We start from the raw sequence: 18,460 nt of genomic DNA, 5'->3' as shown, positions 1-18,460 counted from the left end.
CTTGGTAATTGCTGTAACAGCATAATGACTCTAGCTACATTCTGTTAATAAAAGCATTTCCCCTGGTCTGTAGTTGTACTTTACTGATGCACCCAAAGATGGATGGGTAGTTTACATGAGCAGAAATGGCGTCAGTGGATAAACAAGAAAAAGGCTATTTCTAAAAACAGAAAAGTTATCTGAGCAAAATACAACTTGGAAACATCTTAGAGATGTTTCAACAAACGACTGGGAGAGTAAACATTAAAAAATGTCCAACGTGTATATGTAAATATAGTTATAGAACAGCGAAAACCTGTGTGGCCGCTAAGCTTGAGAAATGGCAGGAAAATAAGCCGTGTCTGATAACACTGTGAATAATTACAGTGACTTTAAAACAAATAGTCTGCATATTAGCCTTTAACTTCCTATGTCCTTATAGGCTTACTGATAACATAAACTCAGATAAATTTGACCAAGGCCAAAATTTTATCTGTAAATCAGCCAAGCATTTACCTGTAGATGTGGATAGTTTATTGCAGTGTTTGTTGCTTGATATCTTCATGATGAAGAAAATTCAATGTATTGGTCAGCAAAACTGCCAGAAATATTTTCCCCTTGGGAAGAGTATCAAATAATTAATTCAGGCTTGTTCTGCCTTTTTATGACAAAAAGGAAAAAAATAATCCCATACTTTTAATCTTTAATAACATAAATGTATTCCATTTCATGTTTTTTTTCCCCCCTGTCAAATAGATAACTAAAAAGACTTGTCAGCATGATAGCATTCAACTCAGTTTAGTTTCACTCCCATCTTTTATGTTTTTCTTCTGGTTGTCCACGCCCCCCTGCAATGACTTTATCCCCCAGTAGGGGGGCCCACCCCCACAGTTTAAGAAACACTGCTACAGTATAATTTACATCACTGGATATAAATATGTAAAACTACATTTTTGTGGTTTGTATTTTGAATGGCAATAAATACTAGTAACTAGAACCTTGGCACACTCAAAACAGGTTATTGCCCTTCTAATCAGGTATGAATAGCTGCATTATAGTCAGCACTATACAGAGATTTATGCTTTAATATCTTTTCATTCCTTCCATCCATTTTCTTAAGTTCACCCTGTGCAGTGTCATGTGCTAGCTGGAACCTATGCCAGCTGCAACAGGACCCAGGCAGGGTACATCCTGGACAGCTTGCTGCACAACCAGTAGAGAGAGAGAGAGGCAGTCAGGCTAATTTAGAATCACCAGTTAACTTAACCTAGCCCCAGTAACTGCATGTCTTTGGATTATGGGATGAAGCTGGCCACACACAAACATGAGAGAGCAAGCTAACTCTAAACCACTGTCACCTTACTGCCTATGATTTTTCTTTTGCCCTTTCCTCCTTGATGTTTACTTTCTATTTCCATAGTTTTATCATGAGAATTTTGTGAGTTTTCAGTTAATTTAGCAAATAAATACTGTCAAAAGTATTATTTCTGAAACCTGACCACTCATGTCTATATTTTGTTTTCAACTTTCATTTTGTTTTCAGATCATGAGAGGGACTTTTGACCCTTCAGAGGACATTAACATGGAGACGATGGCGTAAGTATTGAAGCCAAAAACATCAACTCATGTTATACATTTGAATTCTGCTAATTGATTGTATTTGTTTCTCTTAGCCAAGCCCAAGACTACATTACAGCTGGGGCCTGTTTGGCACTTGGTTTACGGTTTGCTGGCTCTGCCAACTCTGATGCCTTTGACTGCCTTTATAGCTTGGCCAGGACCCACATGACAATCATGTCCTTTGCTGGTACAGCTGCTGTGGGTGCTGTGAGTGTTTTATATTTTTGACTTTGTTAACAGTAAGAAACAATGTTGTGCTACCTCATCTACTTACAGTTAAATTATTTTCTCTTTGATTTCTTTTTCTTCCCTAGCACACATTTTACAACCTCCAGACCTGCCTGTCAATGATTCTGCTGGCTATGTCCATGGTGATGTCTGGTACAGGAAACCTGAAGGTCCTGCAGCTTTGTCGTTTCTTCCACAAGCGGACTGGTGGTGAAATGAACTATGGCTTCCACATGGCTCATCACATGGCACTGGGTCTGCTCTTTCTGGGAGGAGGCAGGTGAGATGGGAACAACCAAAATATGGCCATTTTCCCAATCCCATTGAAATTTATTAAAATATATTCCTTATTGCAAGTGAAGAAAACTAGTATAAAACTATAATACATTTGAATTCATATCAATTGTCAATTATCTATTCATAGCTGAAGTGCATTTTCAGGCCAAAAATCAAAAGGCTTTTGTCAAGTTGCTTTGGGGAAAGGGTAGAGCGGCCGGTAAAGCAATTTCTGTAATCACTGAACTTGTGTTTTTACTTGAACATAAAGATCAGGCTGGTTTTCTTGTAGTTAGCCTAACTCTTGGCTAGCGATGGCTTACTCTGTCCTAAATAACTTTTTGATGAGGTGACAAATATTCTAGTCTCTAAATATTAAATATAGGTTTGGTTTTTTTTTTATTGGCTTTTTTTTAATCATTTTTGTTTCCAAAAAGCATCAACTAGACCATTTGCTGCATTTTATTTTCAGCTGTAGATGAATACATATTTAGTGTTGTACTGATGATATTCAAGATACTGGAGAAACATCTCACACAATGAAACAATGTGGTTCTCTGATGTAGATTTTTCTGAAGAACTGTAAAGCTTGGAAGTACAGTAGTAATAAATATAACAGTAAGAAGAAAAAACTGTACAATATACTCATAGATAAACGCAAATGTTTACATACATAAAATCATTTCAAGACTATACAACAGGCAAGGTACCAACAAGGTGGGCATTGTTTTAAACTTCCACAACAACCTCTAAGGAATCATGCTTCAAAAAATAAATACACACACCAACACACACACACACACACTTTGATGTTGCTCATGCTTCTTGAATGAAGGAAGACACTGAGGTTTGAGTTATATTCTGTATGTAGGCTGTCATATGACACCTGAATTGAACAATTGCATGCATTCATCCATCCATCTATACATGCAAACCCACACCCACCCTGCTTTTTTCTGGGAAAGACCATATGCAACACGTACACATGCACAGCGTGGGTTAGCCACACAAATACAAAAAAAAGTCTGCTTTGAGTGCTGTGTTCCACATAATGAATGACATTCATGCGCACATGTGCACGCAAACACACACCCAAGCCAGGTTCCTCAAACCGCTGACCCTGGTCTGTGTATTTTGAAGAGAAACAACAGCTCCCACTCTTTCATCACATTCTGCAAAAACATCTCTCCACCTACAGCCATAATCAGATGGACCTTTTCATTTCATTCAGGTCACATTTTATTTTAGACCTGCCAGCTGAAAGCCCACACACTGTAAGGACTGCAGGTTTGAATGCTCTGCACGATAGCATATATTTTCATAAGCAGTTTGTCTTGTGTCATTTCAGAGATTGTAGGTCATGCTGGGTAGCAGAGTCATGCTATTTCACTGTCACTTTTCCTGCAGTCTCGCTGTCTGCTCGTATGTCATTTAGTTTCTCTGTTTCCATTGAAAATGTCCTGGTCACATTTGCTTTCCACTTATTTAGCAGTTATCATTACATCATGGCCCTTCTTTTTTTCCTCATTCAATTTCTCACGTATGTTTTTCCCATTTACGTTTGGTCTCTTTATTTGGTGATCCTTTTTGTTCTTTATTTCCCCTTTCCTCAACCTCTCCTTCTTTATTTACTTACCGTATTTAATTTCCTCTTCCCATTGGATCTCAATTGAGATAGAGCTTGGTAATTGTCCCCCAGTAGGAAACTGAAGTGACGCAAACTGTGTCTGACACAGCTGGATTTCACATTGAATAATTTTTAAACTGTCACCTCCCTAGTACGAAGACTGTTTGATGTCTGATTGGTCCCATGTGATAACTGGACAGATATTGTGAGCCAGTGTTCATTTGCCCTACACAGTTCACCCTACAGCACCTTTATTCTGCCTCAGATGTTGTATTTCTAGTAGTAAGAACACTGTCTGCCCATTTTCACTGCTTATGTGAGAATGGGCAGCTCAATCCAGTTCTTCCAACAGTGTACACAGTTTGTGTGAAGAGGGCTTAGATCTGTATTTCAAAGGTGACTGTGGCTTTTCTATCACGAGTTCTTTCTGTTTGCATGAGTTTCAGTTTGTACTAGTTAAGCATGAGCACATAAGATATATTATACTTGTCCCACTGACACTGACTAAAATGCTAGACTCAGAACTAGAGTTAGATTCTGCTACTTGCCCCTATTTTGTTTGGATTTATTTCTTTTTTGTTTTGGCTCAGTCTCCTGGAAGTTCATTCATTTCAACAGAATTTGAAAATGTCAAGCACACCACAAAAGGAAAGTGACTCAAAAGAACTGATTGTTAGCATTCATCCCTCTTTTAGTCTAAGCAGCAGCCAGGCGCCCAAATGGTAGGACTCTTCAGTCGTGTAATGTTGCTGTTAGTCAGTTTGACTGACTCAGTGCTACAAGCAGAAAAAAAATCTTTATTTGCTTAAAATAGAAAACTGATGATGCTTCACTAAAGCACCTCATTGGACTGAGGTGCTTTTAGTTTAGCGGTATAAAGTAAACAGTATTTTGGTAGAGAGCACTGCAGTGGCTCCCAATTGTTTTAGGATTTTAAGGACATCCTGTTTGTCCTTGTTTTCCCTTTGCCATATGCCATTGTCTGTTTTGAAACCAGCGTTTTGAGTGCAATTATTAGAAGGCTATAGGGGTACAATAAGGGTATTCTGTCTCAAGGAATGTATAAGCAAAAGTTAGACATTTAGTTTAACAGAAGTGTCGATTTTTCTTACTATGATTGTTTTGTCATTTTTGTGCCCCAAAGCCCAAACTATTTTCACTTTTATCAAGAACTGAGAAGCTGGAAATAGTTTGGTTGTTTTTTTTTGAAGCATGATGATTGTGTTATCTGTCTACTGTGTACTTGCTGCAGGACTTCTGTAACACCCTCTATGAAACTCTAGGGCATGCTGACCCTGACGTTTGGAACTACTAGAGTAGAGGAATTAAAAGTATTAAGGAGCCATTAAATGAAGAGCAACATCCTTTATCCCAGTTGAACCTCAGTAACCTTCCAGACACAAGAAGCCTTTATTGTATGACTAATGGGGTCATTTTAATAATGTTGAGTCAAAGTAGATGCTTAACTGCCAGCTATTACGTTTAAGTGGCTCTACTGCAGTCTGAAGGTTTTAACTGGATTACAGCACTCACCTGCTTTAACTAACAGAACACAAAGTTTATGTGGAAGAATGTGTTTTGCTTTTATACACAAGGTTCTTCAAATATATATTTAGATTAAAAACAGTGCAAAAGTCTTGAGGAATATCTTATTTCTGAATATTTTGCTATGGATCAGAATTCCATTAATTTTGACAATATCCCCAGAAAAGCTGGCTGAAATTCAGACCATGAAGGAGCCTACAGATAGCTGTAGACACTGTTGTAGCTCTTGCTTGACCTTCGTACAAAATGACAACAATTTGAACCAAACATTTCAAAATTGGATTCCTCACTCCATAAGACCTGCTGCCACTAAGTTGCAGTGTAAGATTACTTGGAAGTCTCTATCATTGGTGACTCAAGACTTATGTACAGTACTCTATTGTTTAAGTTTATTGTTGTCGTTTTTCTTTACAATGGCTTGTGTAATTAAATTCTCCTTACAAACCCATCAGTATGTACTGAACATGTTTTAATGTTTTGTGAAAAGAAAGAACGGTGTATTTGTATTTTTTTTTTTAGTGATGTTGTTTGACGTCATCTTTCAGGTACACCCTCAGTACCTCCAATTCAGCCATCGCTGCTCTGCTGTGTGCCCTGTATCCACACTTCCCTGCTCACAGCACTGACAACCGGTGAGACTAATACATATGCGCACAATATTAAAATAAGAGTTTAGTTGATAACCTGTGTAAGTACCAAAAAGTAGCAATAGAAACTTATAAGAATATGATTTTTGTGATCATTTCATTAGTGATGGACAGATGATTGCTTGTGTGGCTCTCTCATGTGTTTTTGTACTAGTTGTTGTACAACTTCTATAAAATTTGCACAGTGCTTTACACTAATTTTAGATGTGTTTAGATGTTTCCCACCAAAATATTTTTGGTGTTTTATTCTGAAAAGAAATAAGAAGACGATGCAAGAAATGCATTGAAGCATCTTTCTATCAGTTTAGCTTAAAATAAGTGCAGTGTGCTTAAAAATATTTGTGGTGCTTGCTTTTGCGCTGGTACTGCACATCCATTCATCTGTGCAAAAACCAGCACTCAAGTTAAATCTTCCCTGATATTGGTTTTCAATCAATTTTATTTCTTGGTGAAGTCTTTCCCATGCTCATTGGCCAGATTTGGTGTAAAAAAAAAAAGATATTCTGGCACTCATTAGCTGATGTGCTTTCGGCATGGTATCCACAAGCTCAGAATCCGTCTCTGCTCTTTGATTGCCAAAAAAGTACTGGACAACCTGCACAAATCCTTCCCCGATGCTGCTGATTCAGGTGGCTTTAGTTTCCTTTTAAATTTATTTTCAACTATCATTTCAGAGACTTAAGACCCAACAAAAACCCCTTCCTTAATTCTGACTTCACTTTTCTTAAATGCTGAAATGCATTGCCGTTTTTGTTGAGTCAGCCTAGTTGTCCAATACTTAGAACATCATAGCTAAAATGGTAGGAAAACTTTTCAAGCACTACACCTGTGCTCCTTTAACCAGTAACGGAGTTGGGAGTGTTAGCCCCAATATGGTGTAGAGATTATGTAACCTTGAAGTGGCGTATGATCTGTAAAATTCAGAATGGCACACCTGCAGTAAAAAAACTAAGCTTGTCTCAATTTTGGAGAATAACAACACAATTCTCTGTCATTCTTTATATTAAAAAAAACAATATGTTTGTTATGAATGTCTATCCGTTCATATTAGTAATTAAAAAAACAAAAACAAATGCATATTTGTATTTCTGTGTTTGCTGTAGCTACCACCTGCAGGCCCTTCGGCACCTGGCTGTGCTGGCTGCAGAGCCTCGACTGCTCGTCCCTGTGGATGTGGACTCCCTGAAGCCTTGCTATGCCCTTTTAGAGGTCACTTACAAGGTCAGGTTACAAGAAACATGTACCAACCTAATACCTGTGAATGACCATTAGGTTCATGTTTCAAAATTGAACATAGTTTTTCCTGTCCCAAAGCCACCTTTGAAACCACCTCTCATTCTTTGTCACAGCTCATTGTCACAAACGGCACCGCTGTGCTCTGTGCTCCACTTTTACATTAACACAAAAGCAAATGTACGTTCTGACTCAGATTGTAGAGTGTAGTGCACAATGGTTTCTGTTCGTTTTGAGGTGTTAGAAAAACTTGCCTGTCCACTATACCACTGTGTTCTGCTTTTTTATCAGTGTTAACTGCTCTTAGCTAGTCAACTTCCTCTACAGTTGATTTCATACACTTTCAAACTAAATCGTCTTCATGTCAGTGTAAAATCAGCTACCGTGGTGTCATCTCATTCATATTGGTGCTATTTTAAAATTTTAAGAGCAGCAGTTTTATGCCAGCTTATGAGTAGCTAATATATATATATATATATATATATATATTTGCTACTAATTTTGCATTTAACTGATTAGCAATAATTCAGCTGTTCATACAGTTTTCCTTTTTCTGCACATCTGGTTGTTGTACATAAATATATAGTCTTTTCCTATGTTAACTTTAGTTTCCTTTCTGGTATGTAGACATGTATAGTTTTATATGCCACTCATTGTTTTCCTCGTTGTTAGTTTTGATCAAGTATCCTTGATTTTGAAAGACAAAAGATGTGCTTTCAAATTAATCTGTGACAATTTCATTAAATAAAAGCTGGCCTCACTGCCTATGTGCTCTTAGTTAAACATGTTACATGTAAATGGAGGAAAGTCATTGCACTGCACCTTAGTTTTCTCCAAAACTGGTATCCAGCACTGTGTAGGTTTCAGTTTTATATAAGAGAAAGTGAAAATAGCATAACTGCTTAGCAAAACCTCTCTCTAAAGTCTTGAAGGGAAAAAAAGTTTCTAGTATTAAGGGCAACACACACATCCCTAGTGTTAAAACACAGCAGGAATTGTTTTCTGTTTCAGCAAGTACATTGTTAGAATTTTATGTACGTCACTGTGGCATCATTAGGATGCCACAGTGACGCACATTGGTGCTGTTTCCCAGTATCAATGGTTGTCAACCATTCATGTGTGAAGGTAAATACTTTCCATAGAAATTGCTGGCTTTTTTTATATCTGTAAAAGCAAATATTTGACACTCTTGGGAACAAAGCCAATAGGTAATGGGAATTTACTCAAATAAATGACAGACGACACTGGCATTGTTTAGTTATTGTCATACTTTAAGCAAAACTAGCTATAACATATGATCAAAAATACATCGTCAAAATTGATCGGCAACATAAAAAAATAGTAATCGTAAGAAGAAGAACATTTTCTTTTCTTTTTTTTCTTTTTCTTTTTTACACCAATGTGTAAAATACACACAAAGTATAATCTGGGATTAATTGGGGAGCATTTTTCTCTGCTTTTGGCAATTGCTCATTTCTTCAGAACTTAACTCTCTGCAAATTTAGTCCACAAGCAGACCTTTCTTGGAACAGTTGGTCTCAACATGCTTGTGTCTAAAATGAGAGGAAATCAGTTGAGAGGTGTGTCAGGAAAAAGTCTTTACTCATTTTTTAAAAAAAATATATATTTTTTTTTAAAGAAAAGGGCTACAGAGCAAAACCAGTGACTTTTGAAATGATGCGCTCTGAGCAAGAAAATTGTTTTGTCATAGTAGTACTGTTGTAGAGTGATGAAATGAGGAAGGGAGAAATGACGCAAGATCCTTCTTTGTAACCTCCATGGTGCCTCTAGCATTAGTGAATTTTAGCATGCCCAGCAAATAGTGTCTGCTCCAAAACCTTTTTCAGTTACTTCATATAGTCGTAGTCATTTTCATTAATATTTTATTGAGTCACTTATAATCTTTTCTTTGCTGGTTTCGTAGTTTGACAAACGCTGAGGAAGCCCAAAGAGATGGGAATTTACACATTTCAAAAAAACAACCGCCATATAGAAGCTTCCATTCATCCATTTTTCTTCTTCTAATCCAGTTAAGAGTCATGGAGGGCTGGAGCGTATCCCAGCTGTAACAGGGCAAAAGGTTGCCAGTTTGTTGTAGGGCTAGATAAATTGAATCTAATTTTTATTTGTGTACAGAATCATTACTTCAATCCCTTTGTGTGTCTTTTGCTTTTCATCTTCAACTGTTGCTAAAACTAATTAAACTGTTATTTGTGTTTTAAACTGCAAGAGCTATAAATTCTGCTGCTGGGAGAGATCAGTGTGTGTGTGTGTGTGTGTGTGTGTAAAAGTGTGAGTGTGCTTTTTAAGATCTGTCAAAGCTTACTCAGACTTGGAGATGGTTTGTTTCAAAAGGAATTTAAGTGAATGAATTTAGGGGTGCTGTCCCTCATGTTGTTATACTGTTACATTCACATACAATCTGCTATTCTATACTGCTGTTGCAGTTTTTTTGGTGACACTGTGTATAAATATAGATCAAATGTGTATCGTTTTGTATGTTTCAGTTCTATAAAATATTATGTGTATTAATACCCTGTACGGATAAAAGGGTGATAGTGCACTTTGGTGAAATTGTAAGGTGCTTAGAGATCTTACAGGCGAACTTTGTGAGTGACACTATTTCCTCTTCTTTTCAGGAGACTAAGTGGTATGACGAGACAACAGTAGAACTGATGGCTCCTACCTTGCTTCCTGAGCTGCAACTTCTCAAACGGGTAAAGCCAGAGAATAGTTGTTCTTCTTCTTTGCCTTTATTTGGCTGCTCCCTGTAGGGGTTGCCGCATTCCCACCCACCCACCCATCCATCCATCCATCCATCCATCCATCCTCACCCTGGCAGCATCCTTGTCAGATGCCTGAACCACCTCAACTGGCTCCTCTTGAAGTGCAGGAGTAGTGGCTCTACTCTGACCCTCTCCCGGATGGCTGAACTTCTCAGCCTATCTCCAAGGGAAAGGACAGCTACTCTTCAGAAAAAGCTCATTTCCACTGCTTGTATCCACATTTTTATTTTGGGTCAATATCAAAAGATTGTGATCATAAGGTAAGGTGATACAGATCAACCTGTAAATTAAGCGCTTGACTTCTACGCTGGGCTTTCTCTTCACCACGACAGACTGGTACAGCATCCATATCACTACAGTCGCTGCACAATTCCGTCTGTCAGTCTCCCATTCCCTTGTGAACAAGACCCCGAGGTACTTAAAATCCTCCACTTGGGGCAGTAACTGGTCCCTGACCCAGAGTGGGCACACCACCCTTTTCTGGCTGAGTTCCATGGACTCAGACTTGGAGGTGCTGATTCTCATTCACTCTGCTTCACGCTCTGCTGTGAACCACTCTGGTGTGAGCTGGAGGCCACCACCTGATGAAGCCAACAGAATCACATAATCTCCAAAAAGCAGAGACAAGATTCTGAGACCCCCCAAGTGGAAGGCTTCCACCACCTGGCTACACCTAGAAATTCTGTCCATAAAAAAATTATGAATAGAATAGTTGAGAATAGGGCAGACGTAGATGAGTTCAATAACCACACGTCTGACTTATTGCAGGCTATACAGACAACACCCCTGCAATGGTTGTATAAGGATCGAATTGCTTATAGCAACGGGCCAGACACCCCCTACTCCCGAAGCACCTCCCTTCGGAACACTTCGAGGGACACGGTCGAATTCCAAATCCACAAAACACATGTAGACTGATTGGGCAAACTCCCATAAAGGGGGTAAAGAGCTGGTCTAGTGTTCCGCAACGAGGCAGAAAACCGCATTGTTCCACCTGCATCCAAGGTTCAACTAATGGACAAGACTCTCCTTTCCAACATCCTGGCATAGACTTTCCTGGGAAGGCTGAGGAGTGTGATCCACCTTTAGCTGGAGCACACACTTTGGTCCCCCTTGTCAAAGATGGGAATCTCACCCCATTCCTACCATCATCTGCTGTTCTCTAGAATAGAAGTTTGCAATCTCCTTATTAACAACACTGATTTCTTATGCCACCCAAAATCATTTTAACTGCAGTAAGCATTCCCTGGACCCTGGAAAAATCTCTTTTTTTGTAATTTTTGTCAATATATTTTTTTCAGGTAAAAGTGAAAGGACCACGTTACTGGGAACTGTCTGTAGACCTCAGCAAAGAAACACAGCATCTAAAGCAAGTATAGAGAGAACATGTATAACTTTGGTAGAGGTTTACAGTAATGATTTTGCTAAATGATAAGGACCATAATTCCTTCTTTTTATTGTAAATGTATAAGTGGAATTTAGACGGAAATGCGAATCTTACTTTTGTTATCTCTCTAAGGTCCATCTTGTCGAGAGATGGGGTGTTGTATGTAAAACTACGGGCTGGCCAGCTGCCCTACAAGGACGACCCTCAAGGTTGGAAGAGCCTGGTAGCCACCACAGTCAACCACCGCAGCTCTGGAGTCAAAGCCTTCAAGGTAAAACTGTCACACCAACCTGAAAAGCATAACGACATTATAGGGGAAGCTCAACATGAGCAGGCTTTCATTGTGTTAGGTAATGTGGCTAAACCTAAAACCCCAGTCAGAGAGAAGTTGTATTTGCAGTTACCTCCGGCTACAGTAATTTCCACTGCCATAACTTTACATTTGGGCTTCATTCATGATATTAGCAACGTAAGCAACTTCCTATGTATTAATCATATTCTCCCAGTAGAGGATTACACTTAAAATATGCTGTAAATAAAATGAATTGGAGAAAAATAGCTGATATTAAACTGAAAGTCTGAACATAATCTGTTTTTATTCATGTTATGTGTTCAGCTTATGTTACCATGGTGATTTAGCTGGTGAAAAAGCGAGCCATATTTGTGACACAAAAAACCCTGACTTAAAGCTCAGCATAGATGCTAACCGAAGCAACTGTGCTAAATGCAATAAATATCCACCTTTTTAAAAAATTAGATTAAGTTTGCTACTATCAGCCAGAGCATCTGCATTGTATTCTCTTTCTGTAGTGTACTTGTTAGTGGTGAGAGTTCATTAACATGTTGCAGGTACAGGGGGATCACACTCCTCAGCCTCCCTGGGAAAGTCTATGCCAGGGTGCTGGAAAGGAGAGTTCGTCCGTTAGTCGAACCTCGGATACAGGAGGAACAATGCGGTTTTCGTCCTGGTCGCGGAACACTGGACCAGCTCTTTATCCTCTCCAGGATACTTGAGGGTGCATGGGAGTTTGCCCAACCAGTCTACATGTGTTTTGTGGACTTGGAGAAGGCATTCGACCGTGTCCCTCGGGGTGTCCTGTGGGAGGTGTTGCGGGAATATGGGGTGTCTGGCCCATTGCTACGGGCCATTCGATCCCTATACAACCGTTGCAAGAGCTTGGTTCGCATTGCCGGCAATAAGTCGGACTCGTTCCCGGTGGGTGATGGGCTCCGCCAGGGCTGCCCTTTGTCTCCGGTTCTGTTCATAATTTTTATGGACAGGATTTCTAGGCGCAGCCAAGTGGCGGAGGGCTTTCGCTTTGGTGGCCTCAGAATCTCATCTCTGATTTTTGCAGATGATGTGGTTCTGTTGGCTTCATCGGGTGAGGGCCTCCAGCTCGCACTGGAGCGGTTCGCAGCCGAGTGTGAAGCAGCGGGAATGAGGATCAGCACCTCCAAATCTGAGGCCATGGTTCTCAGCCGGAAAAGGGTGGAGTGCCCACTCCGGGTCGGGGATGAGTTCCTGCCCCAAGTGGAGGAGTTCAAGTATCTCGGGGTCTTGTTCGCGAGTGATGGGAGAAGGGAGCCGGAGATCGACAGACGGATTGGGGCTGCAGCTGCAGTAATGCGGACGCTGCACCGGTCCGTCGTGGTGAAGAGGGAGCTGAGTGTAAAAGCGAAGCTCTCAATTTACCGGTCGATCTACGTCCCTACCCTCACCTATGGCCACGAGCTGTGGGTAGTGACCGAAAGAACGAGATCGCGGATACAAGCGGCAGAAATGAGCTTCCTCCGAAGGGTGGCTGGCCTCTCCCTTAGAGATAGGGTGAGAAGTTCGGCCATCCGGGAGAGGCTCAGAGTAGAGCAGCTGCTGCTCCACATCGAAAGGAGCCAGCTGAGGTGGTTCGGGCATCTGACAAGGATGCCCCCTGGGCGCCTCCTGGGTGAGGTGTTCCAGGCATGTCCCACCGGGAGGAGGCCCCGGGGCAGACCCAGGACACGCTGGAGAGATTATATCTCTCGGCTGGCCTGGGAACGCCTTAGTATTCCCCCGGATAAACTGGAGGAGGTGGCTGGGGAGAGGGAGGTCTGGGCCTCTTTGCTTAGGCTGCTGCCCCCGCGACCCGGCCCCGGACAAAGCGGATGAAGATGGATGGATGGATGGAAATTTGAAAAAAACAGCCATTTTATTCTTAGTTTTCTATAGGTTATCTTATTTTTTTGTCTTGTGTCTCTCCCTCTTTAATAGACTTTTTTTTTTTTTTCCACGCAGTGCCAAATGCAAAGCTCACCTCAACTTGCACCGCACCCTTGTTAGTTTGAGTCAGTTTGCATCTTTCCAGCGAGTTCATCTGCAAACGAGCTCCTTCAACAATTTGCTTACAGTACTGCACACAGCTTTCAGAAGCCTGAGATAAGCAAGGGTTTTAGTAGGGAGTCGGGTACTACTAACCCACAGACGCTCATGGTTCCCTTTTTCTTTTAGATTTATAATGCGCATTAATAACTATAGTTCAATCAACTGAGGGGCCAGATACATCTTAAAGATCCTGTGTCAGATCTTTGGTTTATATTTTCCTATTTCTTAAGAACATGACTTTCAGATACTGTTGATTTGCAGTGAATAGTTTATGGTTTTTTTGGGGGCGGGGGTTCTATACCAATTTAAGTTTTCCATTGCATTTTGCTTCTTACAAACCCTTCTTTAAAAATTGATTTGAAAACAGACAAACACATTAATAGGAGTGACTGGAAATGAATTGACCTCCTCCCCAGTGAATGCTTCTGTCCAGTCTTGGCAGGTTGTCACTAAATGTTCAGTAGGCAGCTGTGTGGTTGACAGACTATTTACTGGTTTCCTGATGGTCTCAGTGTATGCTGTCAATATACTTAGAAGTCCAGAGGGGGGAAAACAAACACTGTTTATTCCACCTGTCCACACTCATCCCCCCCCCCCCCCCCCCCCCCCCCCACTCAATTTCTTCTTCTTCTTCTAGTTTCCTCTTTCTTTCTGATCTTCTATGTTGCAATTTTGACACAGTCTTCTCTTTTTCCTCTGTTTTGTCTCGTGTTTATGTAACACTTTAAGATGAATTTGATTTGTTTAAAAAGTGTTAACTGCATAAGATTTCATTTATTTCTTCAGATCACATCTCTTGTGCCCCTTCCTTATATTAAATGTCTTCTTCTTTCAAATGCTTCTTTATCTGTCTTTTGTATCCTTCCTTTTCTCTCTTTCTCCTCCATATGTTAATTTATAGCAATATTACAATTGTTTTGTTTTTCTGCAGCCTGAAGCCATCTCTACGTTCACCTCTGAGCCAGCTCTTGTCTCCTTTGCCGAGCTCTTCTGTAAAACTTCTGAAGGAATGAAACATGTGAGTTTTACATCCAAAAATGGATACGGATACACTCTGAAGGCAGGTTTCCTCCATAATGGCTTATCCCTGCAGTCATATTACTGTTGTGGGTGAGCAACAGAGAGCCTGTAGCTGGTTTGAACAAACACAAGGAGTATAATGGTATTGCAAAACACTCAGCCTTAAACAGATTTTTTTTTCTTAAGAGATGCCAGCTCAGTGGTGAGTTATAGTTTACTGTAAGATTTCTAAAGCAAATGTGTTGAATATAAATGCAAACAAAAGGTAACAAAACGTGTTTTCATTTATCCAGATGCATCCAGCATTTTCCCTACTTTCTTTCTTTTTTTTCTTTTTTTTTTAAACAGAACCGACCGTTTTTACCCCTCAGTCGTTAAAGGCTGATGGGTTATTATCGTCACCCCACCAGGCAGGGGGCTGGCTCCTGGCACCGGATATTAGTGAATGCGATAACCTGAGATCAAGGCGATGCAAGAGCTTCAAACTCTTGAAGGAGTTTGATTCTCAGTGACCTTGACCTCAAGGTCAAAATAGGTTTTCTGAAAATCTTTTAAATGCAATAACTGAAGAAGGAAATTCCAAATTAATAACATAGGTGCATCTACTAAAAATCTTGGATGAATTTGATTCTCGGTCACCTTGATCTTAAGGTCAGAGTAAGTTTTCTGAAATGCAATAACTTGAGAAAAAATGCAAAAATGCACCATAGCTGTGCCTACTAGGAGGCTGAGGGGTAGTACTTCGTAGTTGCCAGTATTTTTAGAGAGTTATTCCAGACAAGAGTTTGTCAATTTTCCCAGGAAGCCTGACCTTTCAAATATCTCACAGCTTTGTTGTTAACATAGTTGGCAATGAAATATAGTTACATTGTAAACAAAACTATTCTTCCCTTTAGAGTAAACAAGGAGCCATGATTGTGGAGGAGCTCTGACATAAGCAATGGAAAAATACAAAAAGCTAATAAAATGTCTTCCCAGATTCATGTTAGACAAAACCCAAATAGGTCAGTTTTGTGTTAGATAAACAACAATTTTCATACACCATGTATTCCTGTATCCTGATTCAGGTCTTGTGCAGGACAACCCATCCATGAGCATGATTTTATAATGTTACAAATATATTAAAAGGAATTGTTCTCTATATAAAGAATAAAGACAATTTCAGGAAACTGCTATAGCAAACGATAAACATAAAGATGAAAAATCAGGGAAAACTAACTACAAACAGCCATATCAGCCTTTAGAAGAGATTAGCTTAAATTAAAAGCATATAGGAAGCATTTACCAGACTCTGTATCAGTGTTTTATATGTTACAAACAAAACAAGTTTCAAGTTTCAAGTACAGCTACAGTATAGATCTTGGTAGAAATGTGGGAAATATTCAAGACCTTGACTTTGACTCAACATGCCAACAGGAGTAACAGGCATTCAATGGCCCTCTGAGGCCAGTCTGCATAATGCACATATGCTGAAGTTTTCCAAGTAGCATTTTTCCTGTATTCATTACTTTTAAGTCGAGTATATTGGTAAATATTTGCTGCTAGTTTGCAAATATTTGGTCATAAAGTATTGAATAAATTCAAAACTCACACAGGTTATTACCCCTTAACATTCCTGCACATTTTTAACATCTGTACTATATTTTACCTCAATTTTGACCTCAAAGTCACACATTCTGTGCCTTTAATGAGCTTAACATTGCTTTTAGCAATACATTTGGCAAACGTGAAATCACAGAACTCACAAAAAAGATTGGCTTTAAAATAAGAATAGTTTTTAGGATATTTCAGTCAAAACAGGTTTGCATACAAGCTTAATGAAAAAAATAAACTGTAATGACGCCCAAAAAATGCTTACCTACAGCTTGATCTTATTAATCACTTGACTCTTATTTTGAGTAAAGTGGCTGCTTCGTCACATCTGGGTAATCTGTTAGATTGCACAGAGGTCATTGGTTTCAACTTGCATGGTGAAATGGAAGAAAATTAATCATGTTGAAGCATAGTGTTCTGTAATTAAATTTAAGAACAGGAGGACATCTCTTTGCTGTTCGTCTAGTTTTATCTGTTCAATCTCAGCATTTCTGCCTCTATATTTTCTACTTTTACTTGTTTATTAAATGTGAATATAGCCTGTAAATTCAGGAAATTGTTTTCTGGCGTGTAATTGCAAGATTCGTTGCTGTCTGGTATTAATGTGGGGTGAAATAGCTCCATGCCTAGATTTTAAATATACAGATCCCAACAGGCTCCGTATTTCTCCTTGTCAGTAGAGTGTGCCTAACATGAACAGATGGCCTTAAAAGTAATGAATTTAGTTTTTAATCAGAGTTCAGCCTCTATGTAAGGAACTGATTAAGATGTGTTCTGTACAAACTTCAGTTAAATTCATACGATTTTAGACAGCGACACAATTTTAATACACTAAACATGTGGCTGATTGCAGGCTTTCAGCTTGAATTCAAGGGTTTTAACAAAAGTGTTGCATTCATTGTTTAGGAGAGAGAGACATTTTTACCCCTCAGCTGTGAAAGGCTGATGGGCTATTGTCATCACCCACCGGGCAAGCAGGCGGTGTGGTCAACCAAGTTTGTAAATGTGATAACTTGACAACGAAGAGATGTACGATTTTGAAATTGATACCAGCGGGTGTATCTACTAAAAATCTTCGGATCTGGCGACCTCGAGATTGAGGTCAGAGGTCAAGTTTTCTGAAAGTCTTGTGAATACGAATGAAACTCGAGAACAAGGCGACATAGGATCTTGAACATCCGTAGGTGTATTTACTAGGAGGCTGAGGCTGTGAAGGGATAGCCGTGATTCCAAATGCTGAACTTGCATTTGGTACCTTTGCCCTGGAAAGCCCAATGAGATGTTAATGCAAGTGAAAGAGGCCATTAGGATTAAAAGTTAAAGTAAACCAATCACCTTTAAAAGAAGGAATCCATTGGTGAGCCAGTTAAGGAAAAACCCTTCACTAAATCTATCGAGAAGACTCCTTCATTGATGTAAATGCAGGGGGTTTACAACAAGGTGCAAGCCAGAAAACACTCAAAAGAGCCTGCACATTTCTGAGAAAAACATCCTTTGGACAGAAGAAAGATTAGCTTCCCAGAATGATGGAAAAGAAAAGTTTGGAGAAGGAGCTTATGATCTGAAGCATACTAATTCATCTGTAAAACATAGTAGGGACAATGTTATATGGTCATATAGGCATGTATAGCTGTCAAAGGAACTTGGTTACTAGTGGTTATAGATTATGTGACTGAAGAAGTAGTTTTAAAGTGCACAGGGCTATATTCTCTGCTCAGATCCAACAAAGTGCTTCAGAGTGGAAATAATGTTTGTGGAAATTTGTTAATAAAGCCTGCAGACACAATGAGTTGTAACAGCACCTTTATTTCAACTATCTCATGCATAAGGAGGGACGTCAGTCAGGGGGGCACTGAGAGTCGTCTCAAAGTTGATGGTCTCGGTGCTGGCTAAAACACACAGCTCTGTGAATCCTCCATTTTCTCCGCTTCAACAGCTGGTAGGACAAAGGTACCTTTTCCCTCAGGGGTGATCAGCCCATCCATGGAACAGTTGTTCAGCGACCATGTTTTTATTAAAGGATGTTATCTACCGCTCACCGCTTGTCTGCAGGCTTTAAATGGAAAACTTCCACAACATGGATAATGACACAAAACATACTCCAAATACAATGCAAAGGTTTGTCAAACGGGAGAATATGGACATTTTTTCAGTGGCCAA

General features: G+C 39.7%; 1 protein-coding gene across 1 annotated transcript in view; it reads left to right on the top strand.

Moving 5' to 3' along the window:
* anapc1 (anaphase promoting complex subunit 1) overlaps positions 1-18,460 on the top strand; it is a 62,395-nt gene that overhangs the window by 31,619 nt on the left and 12,316 nt on the right. Inside the window, exons 41-49 of the mRNA XM_014411584.3 lie at positions 1,523-1,575; positions 1,653-1,806; positions 1,914-2,107; positions 5,821-5,907; positions 7,026-7,143; positions 9,795-9,872; positions 11,243-11,310; positions 11,461-11,599; positions 14,619-14,705. Of these exons, the coding sequence (XP_014267070.3) occupies positions 1,523-1,575; positions 1,653-1,806; positions 1,914-2,107; positions 5,821-5,907; positions 7,026-7,143; positions 9,795-9,872; positions 11,243-11,310; positions 11,461-11,599; positions 14,619-14,705 (978 nt within the window). The remainder of the gene's footprint in view (positions 1-1,522; positions 1,576-1,652; positions 1,807-1,913; positions 2,108-5,820; positions 5,908-7,025; positions 7,144-9,794; positions 9,873-11,242; positions 11,311-11,460; positions 11,600-14,618; positions 14,706-18,460) is intronic.

The sequence above is a fragment of the Maylandia zebra genome, linkage group LG13 (assembly GCF_041146795.1).
Source record: "Maylandia zebra isolate NMK-2024a linkage group LG13, Mzebra_GT3a, whole genome shotgun sequence".
NCBI classification, from domain to species: domain Eukaryota; kingdom Metazoa; phylum Chordata; class Actinopteri; order Cichliformes; family Cichlidae; genus Maylandia; species Maylandia zebra.
This window is presented reverse-complemented; position numbering and strand designations above follow the sequence as displayed.